Source organism: Paroedura picta, chromosome 14, assembly GCF_049243985.1.
Source record: "Paroedura picta isolate Pp20150507F chromosome 14, Ppicta_v3.0, whole genome shotgun sequence".
Lineage (NCBI taxonomy): Eukaryota > Metazoa > Chordata > Lepidosauria > Squamata > Gekkonidae > Paroedura > Paroedura picta.
This window is the reverse complement of record NC_135382.1, coordinates 20,379,709-20,403,849: the sequence shown is the minus strand read 5'-3', so window position 1 is coordinate 20,403,849 and position 24,141 is coordinate 20,379,709. Positions and strand designations below refer to the sequence as shown.

The 24,141-nt window shown below is 47.2% G+C and overlaps 1 protein-coding gene across 2 annotated transcripts in view; it reads right to left on the bottom strand.

The window, feature by feature from the left end:
* Positions 1–24,141, bottom strand: part of FHOD1 (formin homology 2 domain containing 1) — a 57,397-nt gene that overhangs the window by 24,343 nt on the left and 8,913 nt on the right. For both annotated transcript variants that reach the window (XM_077309838.1, XM_077309839.1), the window contains exons 2-3: positions 14,009–14,115; positions 12,463–12,527 (exon numbers count right to left, since the gene is read on the bottom strand). In XM_077309838.1, the coding sequence (XP_077165953.1) occupies positions 12,463–12,527; positions 14,009–14,115 (172 nt within the window). The remainder of the gene's footprint in view (positions 1–12,462; positions 12,528–14,008; positions 14,116–24,141) is intronic.

Sequence of the window (24,141 nt, the reverse complement as noted above, 5' to 3'; positions counted from 1 at the left end):
ACACCAACCGGCCTATATGTATCTGGTCTGAAAAATGCATATCTTTGGCCAGGGGAGGGGGGGTGGCGGCTTGTTTTTTCTCCTTTTGTTTTTAGACCAGGGTTTCTTGCCTTGATGCCTGAAAAAAGCCATGACCTATACCGAGGCTTAATGCAGAATTAGGAATGCCATATCCCAGCTCTGACTCATGTTTTCTCTTTGATAGTGGGTGTCACATGGACACATATTTTAAAAAGCAACCCTTTGGTTGAGAAATGAAAGATGGACAGGGAAAAACATGACTCCCCTCCCCACATGCACACAAGTACAGGAAGCATCCAAAGAACTAGCCTTTGCCAGCCTGGAAGAGAAACCAGTTTCACAGGAACAAAGAAGAGAGGTTTTATCAAGCCCCTGCCCATACCAGTACTGAGGAATGAGATGGACGTGGGGTAGGTGGGTCAAACATTTCAATATTCCCCCACCCACCCACCCTCCCTAAGAGACAGCATAAGAGAAATCGCTGTCTCAAGGAACGGAGGAAGCACTTGTGGATTTACAGCTCGATCCTACACACACTGGGAATATTATCGTCTGCAATTCCTGCTGCTAGCCGGACAGATCCTCGTGTCACAATACAGAATAGAAATATTGTCGCTTGGATGCAATGCTGAAAGCCCCTGGGGAGGTTTGCATCCTAGACTGCACCCTCCTCCCACAAAGCACCCAGCCTTAAACAGAAGAGGCACTGTGGATGCCTTCCTCAAGTGGCCTAGGGACATGCAGGCCAAATGCCAGGGGAACAGCCACAGTCCAGCTAAGTCCGGCCCGCCTGCAGCTTGCCGTCTTTCCTGTTTGCCGTACGATCGTAGAAATATCTCCTACGGCTTCCTGTGCAGAGAAGAAGAATGCTGCCAAGAGCGATGGGGCTTGTTTTTGATTCCCAGGGCCTGGAGGCTGAACTAACAATCTACCCTCGGAGAGAAAAATATATGCGGAGAGCCCTGCTCTAAATGCTTGGCACAGCCAAGTCTGTACAAACAAGGTGCGGCAAGGACGCAGCCCCAGCACGGGGTCTTTGTGCTGGCGTAATGAGCTGGGTCTTGATGAGGAAAAGCCAAAATCTGAATCCTTTCCCAGACACGAAACTAGCTCGACGGCATGTTTCTTGGCTTAGTCAAGCTACGAGCAAAATTACATGGGATTAAAAATATCCTTGTCTTCTGCCAGGAGCTCTGGGGACAAGGCAGGAAAGTTATCTCAAGTTGCAGGAGGCACGGAGGAGGAAGCAACAGCTATATATGACACATGAACACAAGAAGCAGGCTTGTGCTGAATCACCAACCATCAGTATTCTCAACTCCAAGTCAGGCAGCAGGAGTCTCAGAGAGGCCTGTCACATCACCCACTACCTGAGTGCCCTCCCCTCCCTGGAGACGCTGGGGATAGAACCTGGGGCCTTCAGCAAGCCAAGCAGATGTCCTGACCACTTATAAGGGGATGAGCTAGATTTCTGGAGGTTAGATCTGTCAGTGGCTACTAGCCACGGTGATTAAAAGGAACCTCCAGATTTAGAGGCAGCAAACCTCTAAATACCTGCGTCAGAGGACAACATCAGGGGAAGGTCTTGACCTCTACATTCTGCTGTTGGGTCTCCAGAGGAAGTGGTTGATCGTTGTGTTAGATGGGGGTTGCTCTTTATGTTCTCAACCTCTGAGCCACCTTCCCTCTCCTTCTCAGTCCTACCTAGTCAAAAGACTTTCAGGAATCCAGGTGAAGATGAACGGTGTGAAATGCACTGCAGAAGAGTGCCTGGCGTTCAGAGAGACTAGCTTGCTGAACTGGATCAAACCTCTGTGACTTCCTGCCTGCAGACAGCCGCTGGCGCTTGCTGAGAAGTGGTGGCAGTGATGCAATGCAAGTCTTCAGACCTGGCCCTGGGCAAGGACACTTTGGCAAGCAGCCTGAGCAAAAACTCAGAGAAGGAACCAGGGGTAAGAGAAGGAAGCTACAGGGGCTACACTCATTTCAATTTGCCTCTGAAGACTGCTCCCCAATTCAAAGCAACCAGAGAATTAATTGACTCGTTTGAGGCCATTTATAGCACAGGAGCAACATGCAACAATATGTCTCTCCCGGCTCCCAGTTGCATATTACAAATGCGAGTTAAGACACCTGGTGAGCTGTAGAATGGAACCAGCCGGGAGTTCATTAGTAAACGCATCCGAAAGCAACGCTATCGTTGGTGGGATCTGCCTAGCTGATCCAGTGAAGACAATCAATTAGTCAGTCTTTACTACGGCCCACAAGCCAGAACCAACAATGTTAATTAACTGGCACAGGCTAAAATTATATCTCCATGTATATCATCCATCCCAGTATTATCAAATCATGAAAAGGGTTACGGGTTGTCAGAGAAAGTTATACGCAAGACATTGCCTAAGCCTGTATTTTCTTAGCAGAGGACAGAGTCTTAGTGACTTCTAGAATTTGAACCAGTGAAGATTTTTTGGGAATATTTAAAGAATATCCAAGTCTTTCACCACAGAGATGGATTCCTAAGTGAATTAACATGCAGGTGGACCCTACTGACTTCTGTAGGAATTACTTCTCATGCAACTCAGATAGAACAGGCAGCTCCTGGATAATTTGTTCATTTTTACCTGCAGCCACCAAGCAGAAATGAGGTTCCTTTTTAGCAGCGCCTAAGTAGAAGGGACGGCAAGACGAGCTCTCAGGATGCTAGTGGTGATCTTGTGTGCAGATATTTTAAGGAGGATCATCTTCCACATACATTCCTTCTGCAGATTAAGATTTGGAGGCCTTTCTTAAATTAGTGAGAAGCAAAGTAGCACCTGAAAGGCCTTTTCTGGTGGTGGCCCCAAGACATCAGGCAATGCCTTTGATTCCCATCACCATGATTTAATATAACATAGATTTCGTCTCTCATGTTTTCAGCTCTGACTTATGGATTCAAGGATTATGCCTTACCCTTTCTTTGTTGTGAGTCACCTTTTTCAGTGTTTTGTTTAGCTTTTAGAAGATAGATGAGCTTGAGAGCATCTATCTGAAGCCTTAAAGAAAAAAGTGTACGCGTTCTAAGCTTTGGATATAAGCCAAGACAGCTTCTCAGAGTCACCTAACAAAAGATGAAATCTGCCGGAAACGAGACTTTTGTGGTTTGTAAATCAGATCTCAAATACTCTGCTGAGCAGGCTTCCAGGGCCCACCAGCAGATGGAAAGCATCTGTCACTCACAAAGGAAAATGTTGACATCTTCCATAGAAACTCAAACCCAATGTTTATGTAGTTCAATTCAAACAGCTTCTTTAGGATGCTCACAGAAACGAGACTGCCTTTTAACTGCAATTGTAATAAAGCAATATTCATGTCCATAAACATTCTGGGAATGACTCTGAGACAATAGAGTAAGGTTTCCTCAGCATTTTGTCCTCTGGAAGCCCTTCTTTCCCAGTACAGTCAGTCTAGGCCCCAAAGCCTGTGGGCACTTCTGGAATCTTAAGGAACCACAAAATGACTGCCAGCAGAGGCTGAACAAAAATGGCAGTAAAATAGTCTGGGAGGTTGCAGGCCAACCATCCTTCTATGAAAGGGGCAGCTGTTTCTGACTGGGAGCTCCTTGTGTACCCAAATATGATGCCTTCTGGAGTCTTGTGAAGCACTTCCAGCTCCAATGAGAGAGAGAAAAACCAGGAGTGGCTCTTCCTCATGGTGAAAAAAGCAAATGGCCACCAGGAAAGATATCAGCTGGCAATAGGGTGGCCATGGTGGGAAATCATCAACCTAGCCCGTCAGTAGCCCTCTGTTCCTACAACCCCTTCTGCAGCACACTATTTCTCCAATCACCACGAGGACTGCTGTGGAACAAAGCCTTAAGGGCTGTCGGACACTCTTAATCAGGTACTCTGAGGAGGCTTAAGGCTGTCGGACACTCTTAATCAGGTAGTCTGAGGAGGCTGAAGTTGGCTCCCAATTTGAGGGCTTTCTAAAAGTTCCTGCCAGTTCAGCCAAGGAAGAAATAACCCCAAGGAGGAACAAAGAGGCCTTTTGTAGGGTCTACAATTTGCCCCTCAGCCTAGCAGAGCCATTTCTACAAGGACTAATCCATTCCCACCTAACTCAACTGAGAGCATCCCAGCCAATCTGAACTTTTCTAGAACTGCTGGACCCTGGGCTGTCTCTCCCCCCCCTCCCCCTCCCCCTGCACATTTTAAGACTTGCTGCATTGAAGACAGGAATGGCGGCCAGAAGAAGCCTGGCATCCAAATGATAAGACCCCAGAAAATTTCACTCCCACAGCTTCCTGACTGCTAATAAACAGGATAGAATGCAGCAGGATTTCGATCACTACAAGCTTTGTGTTGCAATATCCTGAGACACACAGCAGTACTCCCCTTCCTTTCAAACGTCACAAATTAAGTCTGATTGCCTTGAAGTATTCAAGGTCATCACACCCTGGGGCTACATTGGTTTTATAGCATAGTGGGGGTGTATGTGTGAAATCTCACAAGATCTTGCCCCGGTAATGTTGTTTTCCTTTTTATTTTAGTAACAGCCAGACTGAAGAAGTGATCTAGTGAGCACAAAAGCTTGCACAATACTTTTGCTTTCAGTTGGCTGGCCCCAATAAAAGATATCATATAGATTGGGGGGAGGGGGGAGGGTTGTTATAGCACTCTTGCAGATACAGACTGGCCAGGATCAATGTGGAACACTGAGAATGACACAACATTAAGATTTAATTTGTGTATTTTACATCTAGTCTCTCAAAACATATGTTTGATGGTGTGTGCTAACTGCACTCAAAACAAGCACCAGTCTTTGGGTTCATGTGCCTCTTCTTGCACATGGATCAGAACCGTAGTTTGAAAGGGGACTTTGGCTCAGTAGTGGAGCATCTGCTTGGCATACAGAAAGTCCCAGGTTCAATCCCCGGTATCTCCAGTTAACAGGATCAGGAAGTAGGCCAGCCTTTCTCAACTTTTTTACTGTTGAGAAGCCCCCAAATATTCTTCAAACTTCGAGACACCCCAGAAGTGGCGCATCGTGCAGAATATGGTTGGGAAGCAGAGCTGTAGACACACCCACTTGGGGCCCCTCCCCTTCCCACCCATTCAGGAAACCCTTCAAGGACTGTCAAGAACCCCAGGGTTTCACAACAGCCCGGTTGAGAAAGCCTGTCGTAGGTAATGTGAAAGATTTGTGACAGAAGAATTGCTGCCCATTACTTATTTTGATCGACCAAAGATCTGACTCCGTATAAGACAGCTTCATGTGCTCCAGGAAATGCATGCATTCTGCTGCTGACCCCTCAGGCAGCTTCAGATGTTCAAATTTTCAATACATCTCAGCAGGCGTGTCACACACATTTGGGCTTGTTTCTTGCTTACAAATGAGGGTGCTAAAGGATTCAAGCCTTCTCCTTGTTAAACCTCCCAGTTTGGATGCTGGTTTCTAATTGCAACATTTCAGTATGGGGGGAAGAAAGGAGCAAGGATTTGAGCTCATTCTCTCTCACAAATTACACCATACAATTGCTACTAATCAGAGAAAGCCACAATGCCGATCTAAATGGCTGCCTTGCCTCCTACCTGTTAGGTGCAGTGGCTTTCAGAGGCTGCAAAACACCTGCCAATTATGGTTTAGATACCCCTAAAAGAGCCTCTTGTGGCGCAGAGTGGTAAGGCAGCCGTCTGAAAGCTTTGCCCATGAGGCTGGGAGTTCAATCCCAGCAGCCGGCTCAAGGTTGGCTCAGCCTTCCATCCTTCTGAGGTCGGTAAAATGAGTACCCAGCTTGCTGGGGGGTAAAACGGTAATGACTGGGGAAGGCACTGGCAAACCACCCCGTATTGAGTCTGCCATGAAAACGCTTTTCAATAATTTTCAGTCTTTCAATAAGGGCACCTGTTAAGCCCTTGTGAATCTGGTTTCTCTGCAATGTGCACTAGGCTATGGCCAAAAGAATATGATGTAAGCATCCAAGGGAATCACCACCTCAATGCTTTCCACACTGAAGGAGCTTGTAATTTATGGGGGGCGAGGGCTGGTGATGCTCAAAGCATTTTTTTTATTTTTCAAAACATGCAAAACTAAGCCCCATTCTCTTTTGTGACATTAAACAGCTATTTGGATAGCAGCCAGCAGAAAGGGCTTGAAGACCCTTCTCCCATCACCTGAGACTGCCAGCCTTCCTCCAACACACTTAAAAGTTGCCCAGCAATGCATGCAACTCCGATTTACAAGACACGTTCCTCCCGCCCCACAGAAAATGCTGGCAGTACAATTAGCCAGCTAGAAGCAGGAAGCATTTACTGCTGCCACTGCCCAGAGTGAATGAAAGCAGGAAGGCCAGAGGAAGTGCATCCTCGTTGCCACTTTTTAATGGGAATCTCACTGCAATATGTCTAGACTGGGATGGCCCAAGGCTAGGCAGATCTTGTCAGATCTTGGAAGCTAAGCAAGGTTGGCAATAGGAAAACACCTCTAAATGGCCCTTGCTTTGCCAACCCTAGGACAGGGGTGGCCAAACTGTGGCTGGCAGGGGCTCATGGGAATTGTAGTCCATGGACATATGGAGAGCCACAGTTTGGCCTCCCCTGCCCTAGGGGGGGGTCACAAGTAAACCGTGACTTGACGGCAAAGAACAATAACAACAGCACTGCAGTATACAGTCCCACATCAAGAAGATAGGCCATTCTTGCAACAGCAGAGTATCCTTAAGACTCCCCCCTCCATTGTACTGAAGGTCCTTGATCCAATTAATGAGGGCAACCAGAAGGTCCCAAGCAAAGACTACAAGACGTGAAGGCTGGCCCTAGGATTTACTTTGTAGTGAGGTCTCCCTCTATCTCTCTACAATTAGTGCCAGGAAATACATGGATGAGCATTCCAATAACATAAAACTTTGCACTGGAACACTGCCGGAAGGATAGTAGGCAGAGAGCCATCACAGATTTTTAGTCCATTCCATCTCAGAGGGGAGCACATTCTCAATCTCCACCCATGCCAAGGTCTTAAGAGACATCTAGGTCAATAACAAGAAAACCAAGATTAAACTGTGAACTTTGACTCCGTTGGCAGAGTTGCATACTCCAATTCTTCCCCAAATGTTCTGTTTATGCAGCAAGAATCCAAGCAGGGCCAGAATGTTAGAATTGCATTTTTGTAAACCGAAGATCAACATAAGAACACAGGAGAAGCTATGTTGGATCGGGTCAATGCCCCATCCAGTCCAATGCTCTGTGTCACACAGTGCCCAAAACCCAGGTGCCATCAGGAGGTCCACCAGTAGGGCCAGAACTCCAGAAGCCCTCCTACTGTTGCCCCCAAGAACCAAGAATACAGAACACCACTGTCCCATAGTGTTCCATCTGTACCTTGTGGCTGATAGCCACTTATGGACTTCTACTCTATATGTTTATCCAAGCCTTCCATTTTCCCAAGCTGAAGAGCCCTAGCCTCTTTAACCTTTCATCGTAAGGAAGGTGTTCCATCCTCATAATCATTTTAGTTGCCCTTTTCCACACCTTGTCCAACACCATATTTTTTTCAGATGTAGCGGTCAGATCTGTAAACAGTATTCCAAATGTGTCCAGGGGCATTATGAGACTGGCTGATTTGTTTTCAGACCCCTTCCTAATAATCCCCAATTTAACATGTGCCTATTTTATTGCAGTCCAACACTGAGTTGACATCTTCAGTGGCATATCTACCACAACTCTTGCCTGGTCAGCTGCCGCCAGCTCAGACCCCACCAATGTAGATTTATCCTTAGGATTCAACTCCAACTTGCATCGCTTTGCCCTTGCCTACGTTGAGTCTCATTGGCCACGTCAATGCCCACTTGCCCAGCCTCGACAAAAGTGCGGTGGAAGAAGCTTATCTTGGTGTAATCAATGACACTCAATTCCTCTTTTCTTATCTGTATTGCCCATCATATCATAGGCCACAGTGCTCAGCGGTGGCTCCCTCAAACAATGCATTTCAAAAGCATACATACAAACACGTTTTATTTCACAAAAACAAATCCGGTCAACCACATCTTCACATGAATAAGGCAGCAGGCCACTCACAGGCCACCGTTCCCAGTCTTAATGTACCTTCTAGATCAGGGTTGCCCAACTTGGAACCCATCAGTACTTTTCCTAGAGCTCTCCAACTTTGAAGAAAACAGGAGGTCATCATAAGGCAGGACTGGCTGCCCTTATTCCAAGGAAGGAGTTTTCCATGGCTGCAATAGCAACCACGCCCACCAGTGGATCAAGAAGGCTGGTAAACTACCAGGCTTTCCTTAGCCAGGGGGAGGTTCCATTTCCCCTTCAAGCTCTCCTTTTTCTTCTCTTTCTCCCCTCCTCCCACAATGACTCAGTTTCCATTTATTATCCTCTTTCTCCCTGTCTCCTTGGACTTTCCCTTCGGTGATTTTTTTGCAATGTAAGGAGAGCACAACTCCTGAAACAGCCATTTTGAAATGCTGTTCTGGTTTTGGGAAATCCCCAGAGATGTTGAGGTGGGGCTTGAGGGAAAGTGGTGTTTGTGGAAGTGATCAGCAGGGATGCAATGCCATAGGATCTGCCTCCCAAAACTGCTAGTTTCTCCAGGGAAACTGATCTCTGTCCTGAAGATCAAGGCCTCGACTGAAGGTTGATAACCCTACGCTCATCACCCTCTCTCAAAAATCCAAAGGTATGCAGAAGCTTTAAAAGGTTGGGGACTCTTGCCTTAGGTCTCCTGCTAGCCCTTTGGCCCAATAAACCCAACTGTTCTATGCAATCCCAAGTCAGCTGAATTCCCACTTAGATACATGGAAGGCTGAATGACAAGGCACAAGGGCTCCCAAAGCCCTCTTTCAGGCAGGTGCAATTGCTTAGCCGATCCTCACTGTTTAGGCCCTGCTGGAATATTTCACAGGCCTGCTGCTGCCTGGTTCTTCCTCGCCCCACCCAAGAAATGCAAAAATGCCGTCTGTGACAAGTGCATTCCCTGCTGAGTACTCCCTGCAGCCAGAATTTGCCTCCCGGCTGAGAGTTTCACCCATGTCTGGAGCCGCTGCTGGGGCTGAGCCCTGCAGGGTGCTGCTACCCACTTACGCAAACACTCAGCCAGTGCAGTGTAGGGAGTCCACTTTCAGTGCAGCTGCAGAGCCCCAGAAGCCACCCGCGGAGCCTGAAGAAACCCTTGCAACACTGAACCACACTGACAGGGCTGGAAGCAGGCAAAGGAGGCTGGCAAGAGCAAATGCTGACGGAGAGAAACAACAGCCAGGGGCTGCCGGCAGCTGCTGCAACACGCCGAGAAACACGCAGAACAATTGCGATGGCGAGGGGGGATGGAGGAAGCAGCTTTTGGGGCCCAACAAGGAACCAAGACCTGAGAGACCAAGCTGCTAGACTCTCTGGTGATAGGCTGCTGGTCAGCACTTTGGCTGAGTGAAGGTGCATCAGGGCCGCAAAGGAAGACTGTTAAAAGATCTGTGTTCAGGCTTCAAAATGTAATCTGTTTCCCTGGCTGTTGTTTCCGTAAGGCGTTGAAATGTGAGACCCACCCTGGGAATACTCCTTCATCTTCATCCGTGCTTCTGTTGGTCTTGTGCACGGGCAGCCGATGGGTAAAGGGAGCCGAAACAATGCAGAAGACGGACTGCAAATAAGTGGAGATGAATGGCATCTCCTGGAAAAGCTTCCTTGCTTTTGTCAGCGTCCAATGAGGTGCACCTCCAATCTTGCCTTTATGCCCCCCACTCCCATTCCCAGACCTGTCCATTTCATACAGGGCAGTGTCGCTCCGGCTAGACCAGGTTCGTGCTGCAGAAGCACCTACCTAAGTAAAGGGTGCCAGAATTCAGCCTTTCAATCCATCTTTTCATTTTAAGAAGGCATTTCCAGTCCTCGTGACAAACCAAAAGGGGGTTGAACGCCAGGAAGCCAGACCTCAAAGAGGTAATTCAGGAGGTTGAGACCACTGGCTGATTGGAGGCATGCTGCAGAAGAGAATGGGGGCCTACAGCAACATGACCCACTGCCCTGGGCCCACAGAGAGGAGGGGATAATATTTGGGCCTCAGCTACTAGCCAGAGGATCAGGGGCCATTGGAAAGTTGAACTCCCCGCCCTCTCCTGAGAAGATCACCCCAGCACAGAGAACAATCACCCTCGCCTGGCTGTTGAGGAAGAGCTGTGTGCAGTGTGATTTGTTTGTCCTTCCTTGCCAGAGAAAACTGCTCAAATTACTCCTTGCACTGGGTGAATGAGGGGAAGGGCATTAGCCACTATACCAAAGCCCAAGGGCAGCAGGTCTTTCCCCAGAACTCTGAACAGAGAAGCTCAACCAGACCCTCGGAGGGATGCAAATGCCTCCTAATAATGCACCAACTTGTTCTAATGAATGACTTGTTCTAATGAATGGGTAGAAACCCCAGAAAATACCTTATAATAAATTATGTAGTGCCCCTGCAATCTAGCATGTGTGGAAGAGACCATTTCATTCATTCATTCATTCGTTCGTTCGTTCGTTCGTTCGTTCGTTCATTCATTCGGCTACCTTTCTCCCTTGGGGAACTCAAGAGGGCTTACAATATAAATAAAACATTATTTTTAAGCAAAACCACAATAAACACAGCAGTTTAAAAAACAAGCAAACCTATAAGTCACAGCTTAAAAACTTAAATTAGGACTGCCTTTGCTTTCTTTCTCTTTGGCTGTCAAACGGCAGTCCACCTATGGTGACCCTATAGGGCTTTGTAGGCAAGAGATGTTCAGAGGTGGTTGGCCATTGCCTGCCTCTGCGAAGCAACCCTGCTATTCCTTGGTGTTTTTCCATCCAAAACCTGACTAGGGCTGATGCTATTTAGCTTCCAAGATCCGACGAGACAAAGCTTGCTTCTGCTACAGGGCAGACTGTAAATAATAAAGACTTCAAACAGTGTATCTGAAGAAGCAAGCACTGACTCACGAAATCCTCATATCCTGCTATAAATTCTGTTAGTCAGACTCTTGCTCTTTTCTCCTGTGAGTAGCAAAAACCAAAACAATCAAAATGGTGCCCTAAATAAAACTGTCTCCAGCTCCCTCCTGAAGATCGGCAATGACCAGGACAGGTGCATCTCCCTGGGGAGGTCCTTTCATAATTGTGGGGCAGCCACAGAAAAGGCGCTCTCTTATGTACCCACCAAACAAGCACCTTTAATTAGTGGGGCAATCAGGAGGGCATCTCCCCATTATCTTAATTCCTGGGCAGGAATATAGGGGTCTTTTAAATACCCTGGTCCCAAGCCATGCAGGTCCTCACATGACAAAACTAACACCTTAACTTGGGCGTGGGAGTAGATTTGGGAGCCACTGTCATTGCTGCTGTCCTGGCAAAATATGCTCTTGATTAAGGTCTCCTGACTTTCTATCTTCTGATAAACCCAAATACATTTTAGCACCTTCTCCTTATCTTTAAAGTTTGAGAGATAAAGCGTCTTAAAAGAGCTTTTACGCTCACCAGATGCTTTGCCTTCAGCCATCCTGGAAAGCCAGTCCTGAAAGGGCAGTATTACAAAATTCCCTTTTCAGTGAGATTTTATCCATGTGATAACAGGCAATTAGAAACTCTAGGACATGCTTTATTACACTGCCCGTTTTACAGTGATATTCACCTCAAACTGATTGTTCCCGTGCTTGTTACCTGGCTGTTCAGATCCAGGGTTGACAAATACTTTAGGATGCTTTGGGCTGATCCTGCGTTGAGCAGGGGGTTGGACTAGATGGCCTGTATTGGCCCCTTCCAACTCTATGATTCTATGAAAATGCTACTAAAAGATGAGTTCCTTCAAGTTTCTGCTTCTGTTGCAAAGTTTGGTTCTGCTACATATAAAATCCGTTGCCTTATGACAGGTTTGCAACGCATCCAGGTGGCAGTGAAGCCATTCTTAGTTTAGTTTAACAGCAACTTCAGTCACCCGGTTGCTACTTTAGCACCGTCCAAAAAACATGAACACTTTGATCATAACCTACCGAAGGCCATGGGATAATGTGCAGTATCTCTAAATCAAATAGACGTGACTATAAGGACTTGGATTCCACATCAGGAGCGCGAAGAGCATTTCAGAGAAATACAAAATTCATCTCCATGTCCTCTTCATAAACCTCAGGGCGTCATGAACTGAGCTACACCTTAATAGCATTAATAACACTATCCTGGTAAACAGGAAGGCAAGACAATAGTATTAAAGAAGCACAAACCAATAGCACAAAGGTGGCTGGCATACCAGGCTTTCCACTAAGGTAGTGGAAGGTAAAGCCCTAGAAGTTTGTGTAGGAGAGCCAGACCCGCTGGGAGTGCCAGAGCTTAGACTGAAAGAGAAGCTGCTTACAGAAGGTCTGCTTTATGTGTAAGTGCCTAAAACTGGCCCACAGGACCTCTGGGATCCATCAGGAGGAATGCAAGAGTAGGCAATTGAACAGCAAGAGTCGGGACTCACCCAGGATGGCGTGCACGCGGACCGAGAGCTGCGTGCGCACGAGGAGAATCGGCCGCCTTCCTTTCCTGCAACGACAGGAAAGCCAAAGAGGAGCAGATCATTGTAGTCCATGCAATGCAGTAGCAATGCAGTCTCAGCCCAGGAAGCCTCCCCAAAACATGCATAAGCCTTGGAGAACCACCCCCTGTGAACGAGTCCCCACCAACTTTGCTAATGCTTACGTCTCACCTCTCTGCTGCAGACACTGGACCCTTTGCATGACAATGCAGTCAGAAAACACAGCTCATCTTTTCCGGGCCTGCTCCAACAGGCTCACAGGAGAAACTGAGACAAGCTCGCGAACTCAGCAATTTAGAAAGATCAATATTAAAATCAAACTATGAACACAGCATTCAGCAGCCGAAAATGATATTCAAAACACAGGCTAGGAGGGGACCATATAGATAGCCTAGAAAGATGGAATCGCAGGGCCTGAGGAAAAAGGAATGTTTTGGCCAGGCACCTGAAAGCCAGTGAGGTAATTATTATTATTATTATTAACACTAATTAGTATTATTTTATTTTGGTATTCTGCCCTTTCCTGGTCAGCTCAGGGCAGAGAACATCAAATATTAAAACCATGCAATAAATGGCATATAATATAGTATACATTCAATATTAATCAAATTATAATTGATGTTTTAATTTAAAAGCCGCCGCCTCTTTGCAATTTAAAAACTTACTGAGGAGGCCAATCAGTACTTAGAGAGTTTGGTTGGTTGAATGGATTGTCAAGGCAGGAAGGCCAGCATCTTCCAGATGTTATTTCCTGGTCGCATGCATAGGCCACTGTAGGCACCACATGACCTTCAAGGGGGGGCCACTACTGAAAAAGCCCTGCCTCTGGTTCCCCTCCACTCAGGGCTTGGAAAAAGGATCTTAATTGGCTGCTTTGAGAAGAGGAGGTGGTCCTTCAAATATCCAGGTCTCATGCTGTTTGGGTGCTTTAAAGCAGGGGTAGTCAACCTGTGGTCCTCCAGATGTTCATGGAATACAATTCCCATGAGCCCCTCCCAGGGGCTCATGGGAATTGTAGTCCATGAACATCTGGAGGACCACAGGTTGACTACCCCTGCCTTAAAGGTAAGAAACAGCAATTTGGATTGTGGCCAGAAACAAAAAGCAAGCAGGCAGCACAGACCTTTCATCACAGGGGTGACCCCTGCATGCAGTCCCTGACCCCAGTTGAGCTACACCTTAATAACATTAATAACACTATCCTAATTGCTGCCATATTTTAAATTAGTTAAGTTTCCAGGCAGTTTCCAAGGGCAGCCCCATGTAAATCACACTGTAGTAATCTTGCATGGAGGTTTGGCTGCTCACCTTCCAAAAGTACGACCTGAATGCAAGCCAGTGTGTGTCTGTTAATAAACTCTACTTCTGGAACCACTCATGTAAGGCAAGCTATGTTTGCAGGCAGCCTCGTCAGGCTGAAAACCTGAAGCTCCTTTCCGCCCAGAGAATTCCAGAGAGGCCCATTTCCCCACGAGATCCGGCAAGTTACCTGATGTCCTCGTAGAACCCTTCCAGTTCATCCTTCTGCTCCAGCAGAGAAAGTTCAAGGTCCAAATACTGTCCCAATGGCAAGACTTGCAAAGTGCAATCTTCCAGCTGTGGAAAGACAAGGACAGCCTGCATCAGAAAGCAAGGGGAGAGAAGCTAAACCAAGAAAAACAGACTGGAGTACGCAAGGCCAGAGAAGCAGTGGTGCCAGGGCTGGGTCTTCAACAGGGCACAGAGGCCCTCCTCCTCACCCGCAGGTCCCCTTTCCTTTCCAGACTTACTGCCATGAGACCTGCGTTCTCATAAACCAAATGAGAGTCCTGGGAAGCCAAGACTCAAGACTCGATTCTGTGCGGTTGCATGCACAAAGCAGATGAGTCAGAAATTACAATACTTCTCTGCATCCTCAGGAGCAATGAAGCAACATCAACCCTGCCTGGTGGATGTGGACCATGTCGGCTCCTCCTGGGATTGCAAATGAAAAAGCCAGAACCGCCAGATGGGCGACAAAGAAGAAACCCTGCATCACAGCTTCCAGGCCAAAGGTCCCCAAAGTGTCCATCACAGAGTCAGAGTTATCTGCAATACAGCTCCAAGCTAGCTATAAAACCTGCACGATTTTTAAAATTGTAATCTAATAAAACACTCAACAGCAAATACCATAAATACTTAAAAATCAAACATTTAAAACAGAATTAAGCTAAAAACATATTGGGATTAACAAAGAGCCAGTCTTGCTATGCAGGCTGCCAAACCCAAGGAAAAGCCTTACAATTCCCCCCTCGTGCAGAGAGAATCTTGGGCTTCCAAAGCTCTGCAGCTAGAAGACCTCCATGGAGAGAGAAGGTCTTAGTATCAAGGAGACCTTGTTTCACCCAGCTCTGGGTCTGGTTCCCACAGAAACCACACCAAGACCAAGAATTTCCATCATTGGGGTGGGGGGTAGAAAGGAAAGTGTGCATCCCACTAGATATCATGGTGAGCATTGGTGGTAGAAAGTGTTGTCAAGCCACAGAGACTTATGGCGACCCACATGGTTTTCAAGGCAAGAGACTAATGGGGTGGTCGGCCACTGCTTTCTTCTGGGTAATGACGAGGGATTTCCCTGGTATCTCGCATTAGCCGGGCCGATCTGGGCTGGTTTACAGGCGGAGTTTGTCCTCAGGACACCCTGTCCCATTCCTCTGCGTTCAAAGCCCATCAACAGATGCGCTCCCTGCAAGCAGCCCCTGGAATAAGCAACATAAATAGCACCAGTCAGTTCAAGAGGCCAGGAATGAGAATAGAGATGATCTCAAGGCAATGCAAGGCCAGAGCATTGTCTATACCAGGCTTTCTAAACTTTTTTACTGTAGAGAAACCGCCTAGAACATTCTGCAGGCTTTGAGAAACCCGAGAAGCGGTGCGATTTGCGACCGTGTAGAACAGGGGTAGTCAAACTGCGGCCCTCCAGATGTCCATGGACTACAATTCCCATGAGCCCCTGCCAGCATTCGCGAATGCTGGCAGGGGCTCATGGGAATTGTAGTCCACGGACATCTGGAGGGCTGCAGTTTGACTACCCCTGGTGTAGAATATCGTTGGGAAGCATAGCTGTGTACCCATCCACCAGGGGCCCCTCCCCTCCAAGACCATCATTGGCCCTTTTGGGAGGGGGAGGGAGGTCGACATGACTCTATATGGTCATGTCACCTGATAAATAAATGTTTAACAAATTGTTTAAATATATTAGATATTAACTAACTTCCACACATCCAGGAATCCCTTCCTGGTCTCTACTGGGGATCTACCCGCGGCCCAAGGTGGAGACAACTTAAATTCCGAGTTGTCCTAGAGCCAGTTTATTTATTTATTATTGTATTTATATAGCTCCCTCCCTGAAGGCTCAGGGCAGTTCACATGGAACAGGAACGATACAGGAACTCGATTTATAATAACAATATACTGATAACAATAAACAATACGGTGATAACAATAAACAACAATTATAAAACAGTAGAACACTGGGGAGAACACTCAATCCACTTGTACCAAAGGCCCAGTGGGCTGGGCAGATCCGCTGCAATTGTTGTGGGAGGAGGGGGGCTCAGGGGCCCATGGGAAGTGGTGGTTCAGGTTGACCTCAACCAAATGCCTGGTGAAGGAGCTCCCTTTTGCAGGCCCTGCAGGACTGCGCCAGTTCCGTCAGGGCCCTGATCTCCTTTGGGAGCTCGTTCTACCAGGTGGGGGCCTGGATGGAGAAAACTCTGGCCCTGGTTGAGGTCAAGCGAGCTTCCTTGGGGCCAGGGACCACCAGGAGGTTGGAGGTGGTGGAGCGCTAGGCTCTTTAAGGGGTGTAGGCAGAGAGGCAATCCCTCAGGTATACTCGGCCCAGACCGCGTGTGGCCTATTGATGCTTCCTGCAGTTTGGGTGCGGTGGGTAATTACATATGGAAGTGGTTTAAAATTGCACCACTTTGCAGAGACCAAAGCGGCCTCCCTGAAATCTGAACAGCAAGCAGATGTAATTCTTTACCAGAGACGGTGCCCTCACAACTATGGGGGAAAGCAGATCGGCCAGCGTGGTGTGCTTCTAGGACTATTTCCACTGCCACAAAGTGACAAAGCAATTTCTCCTAGCATCACACAAAAAAAGGGGGTGTCAGAATTGGGAGGAGGAAATGTGCAAACGACTTCAGCCAAAAACGGAATCCGGCAAGACAGGAGATTTCCCCCTGCTTCTGAAGCGAAGGACTTGGGGTTTCTCCTTACCTAGGGAGCTTAGAGAGAGATGCAACCAGGCACAGCCTACAGGCATGAGAAAAATCAGTCACCACGCCCTTCTTCAGGAGCTTCTGCTGACTCATGGGTGAGCATAGAGGCCTGACTCACTGCAGAGTGATGTGGCAGTTCCCTGTGACTTCCCAAAGTCATCATGGCCACAAGGGAAGAGCTGGGTCTGGTTACAAACACATTTCTCTGTACGTGGATGCAGGGGAGGCGTGTTCCTCTTCTCTGTCACTTTCCATCATAGCTAGGAGTCCCTCCAAAGCAAAACATTCAGAGCACATGCATTCCCCCCACCCCTGGCCGTCCCACCCAGGAGATTTAATGTGGATTGAAGCAAGAGGGACAATGAAGGATTTGAATGAAATGAAGGGCTGTAAGCTACAGAGATGCAAGTTCCATTTCGGGAAATCAGACATTGCCTAGAGGGGAGAGCACCTGGGAATACCAGGTACAATGCTCTAAGTTAGGAGGTCTGGAATCCCATGACTCTTCTTAAAAGAAAAAATTAAGTGAGGGGGATGTTAGAACCACCAGCGCATGAAGAGAATGGCAGGCCAAGAAAATTTATGAGACTAAAAGGCTTCTTAGAGATGATTTACAGAGAGATAAATGACAAGAGGTGAACAGTTGCCAGGAATCTGAGGGCAAAGCATGCACAGATTTATGTCTGCGCATGAGAACAATTGCAAACTATTCATATTTATTACTTAATGGTGGCACTTATTTATTCCTCCTGGGGAGGCCTCGTGTGTAAACTTGGGCCACATCCCAATAAAGGACTCAAATCAAACCAGCATTTGGGCTGCAGAAACGTTTTGGATTATCGTCAATATGAAGTTGGTTGGTTTCAGTCACGCCAATGGGGATGGGGATTACCAGTCAGCTCGCTGCGGCTGCGCAAAGCCCCTTCTGGGGGACATATTCAGACAGACGGTCCCTTAGATACGCTGGGCTCAGGCCACATATGGCCTTAAGCGTTAAAACCAAAACTTTGAAGCGAACTTGGAACTCAACAGGAAGCCAATGTAGCCGCTGCAATACTAGTCTGACGTGGTCCCTCCAGGGTGTTCTAGCGAGGACCTACATGGCAGCATTTTGGACCACTTGTAATTTCTGGATCAGAGACAAGGGTAGGCCCACATAGAGAGCGTTGCGGTAATCTAGCCTAGACGGGTCCGCTGCATGAATCACTATGGCTGGATGCTCTGAGGCCAGGTAGAGTGCTCATAGTTTGGCCTAGCAAAAGTACAAAAAAACCAGCTTTGCTACTCTTGTGATTTGAGTCTCCATCGACAGGGAGGCATCAAAGATCACACCCAAATTGCTGGCCATGTGTGCAGTCAAGCGCGCTTCCTGATCTGACCCTTTCCTCCCTAGCCACAGGATCCCCGTCTTCAAGCCAGTCTATCATTCCTCCAAAGCCCCTGGGCAGTGAGTCCAGAGGGGCATCTAGTCAACCATCCATCAGGACACAGAGCTGAGCTCACATCCTTTATCCATGCATGCAAGGAGTTTGGTGGATGTGACTGCCTTGTTCCCTTACTGCTTAACCAGGGCTCTTGGGAAGGGGAAGGCAGAGAGAGTCAAGCCTGTTCTATCCTTACTCCTGGGCCAGAAAGTCCCTCCTTTTGACCAGTGTCTGGCTGCACCCATTCGGGCAGCACAGAGTTAATTGTGTGAGTCTCATTGGCCACTGCCACTGCTACCGCCCTGCCTGCTTGTTTCCCATGCTCAGGTTTGGCAGGAAGGCCCCAGAGGGGGGGGGGGGGTTGATAAGGCTCCAGCCTCAGCATTCCTGATTTGGAATCTAAAGCAAGGCTGGCCGCCTCTCGCACCCCTCTCTAGGGACAGATACAAGCTGTTCCACTCCCTGGCTGGTTGGGAAATCTCTGCGCAGCTTCAGCCAAGGAATACCCACCCGGGAAGGAAGCAGAACAAGTATTCTCTCTCTTCCTTCCATCTCTGAGGGGGCAACCAGGCTGTGGTGCAGGGAATATGACCAGCCTGTTCCGCAAGAGCTCCATCTCCCCATAGCAGGTCCCAATTCTTAGCAAAAGAGGGAAATTAGAAACACCCCCAAGCATCTCAGAGCATGATAACTTCAGGCCTTCCCTGGGAAAGGAAGACCAGAAACTCCCCTCCGATAGAAGGCTGGGGGTTGGCTTTGAATAGATTCCACGTGTTTGGGGTGTATTTGTGGAAATGGTGCTAGTCTGCTTTGAGGCAAGGTTTCTCTGGTGGTCTGTGTGTGTGTGTGTGTGTGTGTGTGTGTGTGTGTGTGTGTGTGTGTGGTAACCCAAAACCAGATGGCCAGCTTCCTTGGCAGAAGCAGCAAGGCCCGATCTCCACATTAATAGGATGGTACTGGATGTACTGAGGAGAAGGTTTATATTTAATATATTCCCAGATGAAATGGTTGGAACAACTGCGTTAGGAAAATCTGACTGTTCCCATACTTACTCGGGATGCAAAAACAAAAAACAAAAAACGGGTCCGTGTGCACTTGAGCACTGACGGACGGCTCAACATGAAGTCGAAAGGATCTGCCGTGGGACAAAGGCGTTCCTCCTGCCCAGAAAGTGAAAAACCCACCACAGGGGCCACGTGTATGGAGCTTCACCAGGAGGAGACCATGGCTTGCGCAGAACTGGCAGGGCGACTCCCCTGTTTATGCCGCAGCAGACAAAGGAGGCCCAGGGAAGATGACAGGGTGGGGCTCTGAATGCACACTTATCTCTACTAAAGCAGGATAATCATTGAAGGCTACTTTTGTCTCTCAAGCAAAGCAAAATTCAGCTTTGAACCGGGGATAACAGAAGGACCAACAATATTTCCAAAGTGTGCGGTTTGGATGTGTTTGTGAAATGGCCTATTTGCAATGCATGCATCAGCCTATTCTGGATAATTTATCTGAGAGCTGCGGGGGGGGGGGGGCTAGAAAGCATTGGACTCAATATAGGCTAGATATCAGGAAAAAAATTTCACAGTCAGAGTAGTTCAGCAGTGGAATAGGCTGCCTAAGGAGGTGGTGAGCTCCCCCTCACTGGCAGTCTTCAAGCAAAGGTTGGGTACACACTTTTCTTGGATGCTTTGGGCTGATCCTGCGTTGAGCAGGGGGGCTGGACTAGATGGCCTCTATGGGCCCTTCCAACTCTATGATTCTATGGTATCTAGAGGCGAGTGGTGACAAAAGGCTCTGACTGGACAAAACAGAGTCCACCATAAGCCCACAAGGTGGCGGAGACAGCCATGAGGAATCACCACCCTTGCAACCCACTGGGTTGCATCCAGCATAATTATCCAAGGTTTTTCACAACACTTGTAATTGATTCTCAAATGGACCAATAAGGGGATATAAGCAGAGGTAGGATTCTCTGCTGGTAAAACCTCTCTGATCCACAGCAGGAAGCAAACCGCAGGAATTGGTTACCTTGAGTAACGCTGACAGGGTTTTTGAGACCGACAGCCGGACACTTCTAAATTAGATATCAGCATAAAATCAAGACTACCGTTGCTTGGATAGTGAATTTATCTGCTGAGTAAGCCTCCTGAAAGCCTCTTAATGTGCCAGAACAAAGTCTGAGTCCAATGAAGTTTTATTCAAATGTAAGCTTTTGTGTGCACGCACGGATATTTAAAGAGCCAGTAATTGAAGAAAACCTTTTTATCTTCTTGTTTTATGCTGGAATTTGAAGAAATAACCTCGTCCTGTAGTCAGACGGTGGTCACGGAGAAGAATCTACATGGTAGAACTCCTTTCTATGGACTTCTGCAAAGATCCGTCCTCTCCCCAATTTACATAGGGATTTTAAGCATGATCAGGAAGAGGAAAGGAATGGGAAGGTGACTGTAAGCTGCTTTGAGCCTCCTTCGGGTAGGGAAAAGCGGCATATAAGAACCAACTCTTCTTCTTTTTCTTCTTCATCATCTGCAGCCTTGGGATTGAGGTTTGACAAGATGCTGACAGCACCCAGCTTTATGGTTTTGTCCAGTAAGCACCTAGAAACACCTGTCCCTGCTCTCAGTCAGCATCTGGTAGCCAGGGGAAAGCAGCTGAGGGAGACAGCACTCAACAACTGAGCCAAGCCAAGACAGAGGAAATGTTCCCGGTCAATAAAGGCTGCCATTCTGGAAGAGGCGGTTTCACTCACAGAAGAGGGGAGAAGTTTGCATCAGCCGACTCAGTAAAGAGTCTATCTGTGCATTATATCAGAGCTTACCATGGATGGAAAAGCAGGCTGGATCACATGGCACAATTACTGGTTTCTATAAAGACAGATTCAAGCAAGTAGCCGTGCTGGCTGGAAGTAGCAGGACAAAGTTTGAGTTCAATGGCACCTTGGAGGCAAACCAAGTTTTATTCAAGATTTAAGCGTTCCTGTGCACGGCCCACTTCATCAGGCAATGAAACGGAAGTTACAAGACCACATACATAAGCAGACTGGGTCATGGGTCAGTACACTGTATAATGAAGATGTTTACCAGTTACAAGGGCCTGACAGAAATAACAAGCTAAGTTTATAAGGTCATCAGTTGTTTGGGTTCAACTCTTGGAGAAACATAATAAAGGAAATAAAAAGGCCAAGATTAAAGACAAATGGACAGATGCATTCCCAGTTGTGGAACCTGAGAGTAATTAAAAGAGAATCTGTCACTCTGCTCCACTGGTCTTCTCCACTTGGGATCTTGGGCTAATCACAGTCCTGTTAGAGCTGTTCTCACATAGCAGTTCTGTCAGAGCTCTCTCAGCCCCACCTACCTCACACGGGCGGGAACGGCCGCTTCGGTGGCCGGATCACACAATCCAGAAGGGGAGAGGAAGAGAAAGCGATTGTAAGATGCTTTGAGACTCCTTCAGGCAGTGAAAAGGAGGGTCTAAAAACAAACTATTCTTCTTGTGGAGGTATCCCCACAAGCGGCCAGCAGTGCAGAGTCCTGTCCTCATGCCGGAGAATCACATTTCAATATCCCATTCTAAATTACATTACCCTATTCCAGGGGTAGTCAAACTGTGGCCCTCCAGATGTCCATGGACTACAATTCCCAGGAGCCCCTGCCAGCATTCGCTGGCAGGGGCTCCTGGGAATTGTAGTCCATGGACATCTGGAGGGCCGCAGTTTGACTACCCCTGCCCTATTCATTATGTTACATTACAACCCATTATTCAATTCTATCATGCCTAATCCCTATCACTAATCCATAATAAGAAATAAAAGGAAGGGAACGTATTGCCCTTCTGGGGGATTGTTAGGAAAGCCGATTGAAGGGCTGTCCAAGTATGTTGTGCACATAAAAGCTTACATCGGGAATATAACTTGGCTGGTCTTAAAAGTGCCATTGGACTCCAGCTTTCCTTTCTACAAGATCCCTCACTTTCTCCGCATCGCCACCAAAGGATCGTTATGCAAGAAGCCAAAGTCTTGGGGAAATAACCTGACAAGCTTGCACCTTTTGGTCCCAACAGTGCAATATTTTTTTTCCAAGACCCACTGCAACTTCCCAAGGCACTTAAGAAAAGCAAAACATACGCCTTGTTAGCAGCGCTTTTAAACTCAACACGCTTTGCTCTATTATGACAACCGCTGTAAAGTTTGCCACATCCAACCATAATAAAAGCTGCTATTTTGAGCATAAAGTTCTGAAGCACATGCTTGAAACCTGAGCTCGCTTTGCTGGAGCTCCTTTAGTCATAAACAGCAACTCCTCTTCCCCCCCACCCCCCACCCCAAAAATAATAATAACCCATGACTATATGGTCATCTGACATTCAACTAACTCAGGCCAATAAAGAAACATGCAAGTGAAAGAACTTGTCTGGATGGTTTGCTTGCTAATCTCCCATTCTGAAGGCATCAGCATACCTAGTCCTGCCTGCCCTCTCCCCTGCCTTTCAGGATCACACCAATCTGTTTAGGGGCCAGCCAAATGCCTCTGATAGCTCACAAAGAAGGGTCATCCCATATGTAGAAGTGTTCTGTTTGTGAATGCGACAGATCTGTTGAACTAACGGGATGTTGACAGATCTGACTTCTCTGTGGCTCCATCCTCAAAGGTGGGAGATCCGAAATAATGTGGGGTAGAAATTTTCCAAAGTAAAATTGCAAAACTGTCTGCCCCATATACTCTATTTGTTTACTGCTATCAGAAGTGTTGTGCTGGAAATCAATAATGTTCAAAGAAGAGCTGGTTTTTTAACCCACACTACCTGAAGGATTCCCAAAGCGATTTACAAATCTCTTTCCTTTCTACTACCCAAAACCCTCTGAGGTTAGTAGGGCTGAGAGAGCTTTAAGAGAACTGCTCTGTGAGAACAGCTCTAAGGGAAATGTGACAGGCCCAAGGTTACCCAGCTGGCTACACGTGGAGGAGGAGCCATAAAACCAACTAACTTTTATTCAAGATGTAAATTTGAATAATGCTCTAATCTCCAGATTAGAGTCCACCATTGTTAGCCACTACATCATGCTGGTTCATGTTAGATGATCTAGATGTGGGGAAATGACGCATGGACAAACCCCAAAGTTTGTATACGGTCCCGATTTCCACAGGGAACATTTGCCTTCTTTTTGCTAACGATACTTAAATTTCACTAGTAAAATCTAAAGATTACAATTATTTGTCACTCTCAACTGGGAAATCTTCCAGAAATGTTCCACAGAAAACCCACATCACTGGGGATTCAGTGCAAGACAACCCAAGTCAGAATTTGAGCCTGCAACACTTAGGTCAAGTCTAGATAAGCTAGCTAACTGTGGCTGCTGAGAAAATCATTATAAATACTTGGGGAGCATCACGTCTGGCGGGAAATCTAGCAGCATCCACTGGGATTAGGAGAACCCAGCAGACAACTGGTAGCAGCGGGTGGTAGGCAGAAGAATAAAGCAAGACCTCGATGGAAAAGATGCCATTTTTATGATTAGAACCCAGAAGTCTTTCTAAGCCAGTCTTTTTCAACCTTTTGACTAGTTGCACCAAGAAGGACGTAGATAAAATTGAAAGGGTACAGAAGAGAGCGACGAAGATGGCCAAGGGACCAAGCCCTATGAAGATAGGTTGAGGGACTGGGGAATGTTCAGCATGGAGAAAAGGAAGTTGAGAGGGGACATGATAGCCCTTTTTAAGTATTTGAAAGATTGTCATTTGGAGGAGGGCAGGATGCTGTTCCCATTGGCTGCAGAGGAGAGGACACGCAGTAATGGGTTTAAACTACAAGTACAACGATATAGGCTAGCTATCAGGGAAAAAAATTTCACAGTCAGAATAGTTCAGCAGTGGAATAGGCTGCCTAAGGAGGTGGTGAGCTCCCCCTCACTGGCAGTCTTCAAGCAAAGGTTGGATACACACTTTTCTTGGATGCTTTAGGAT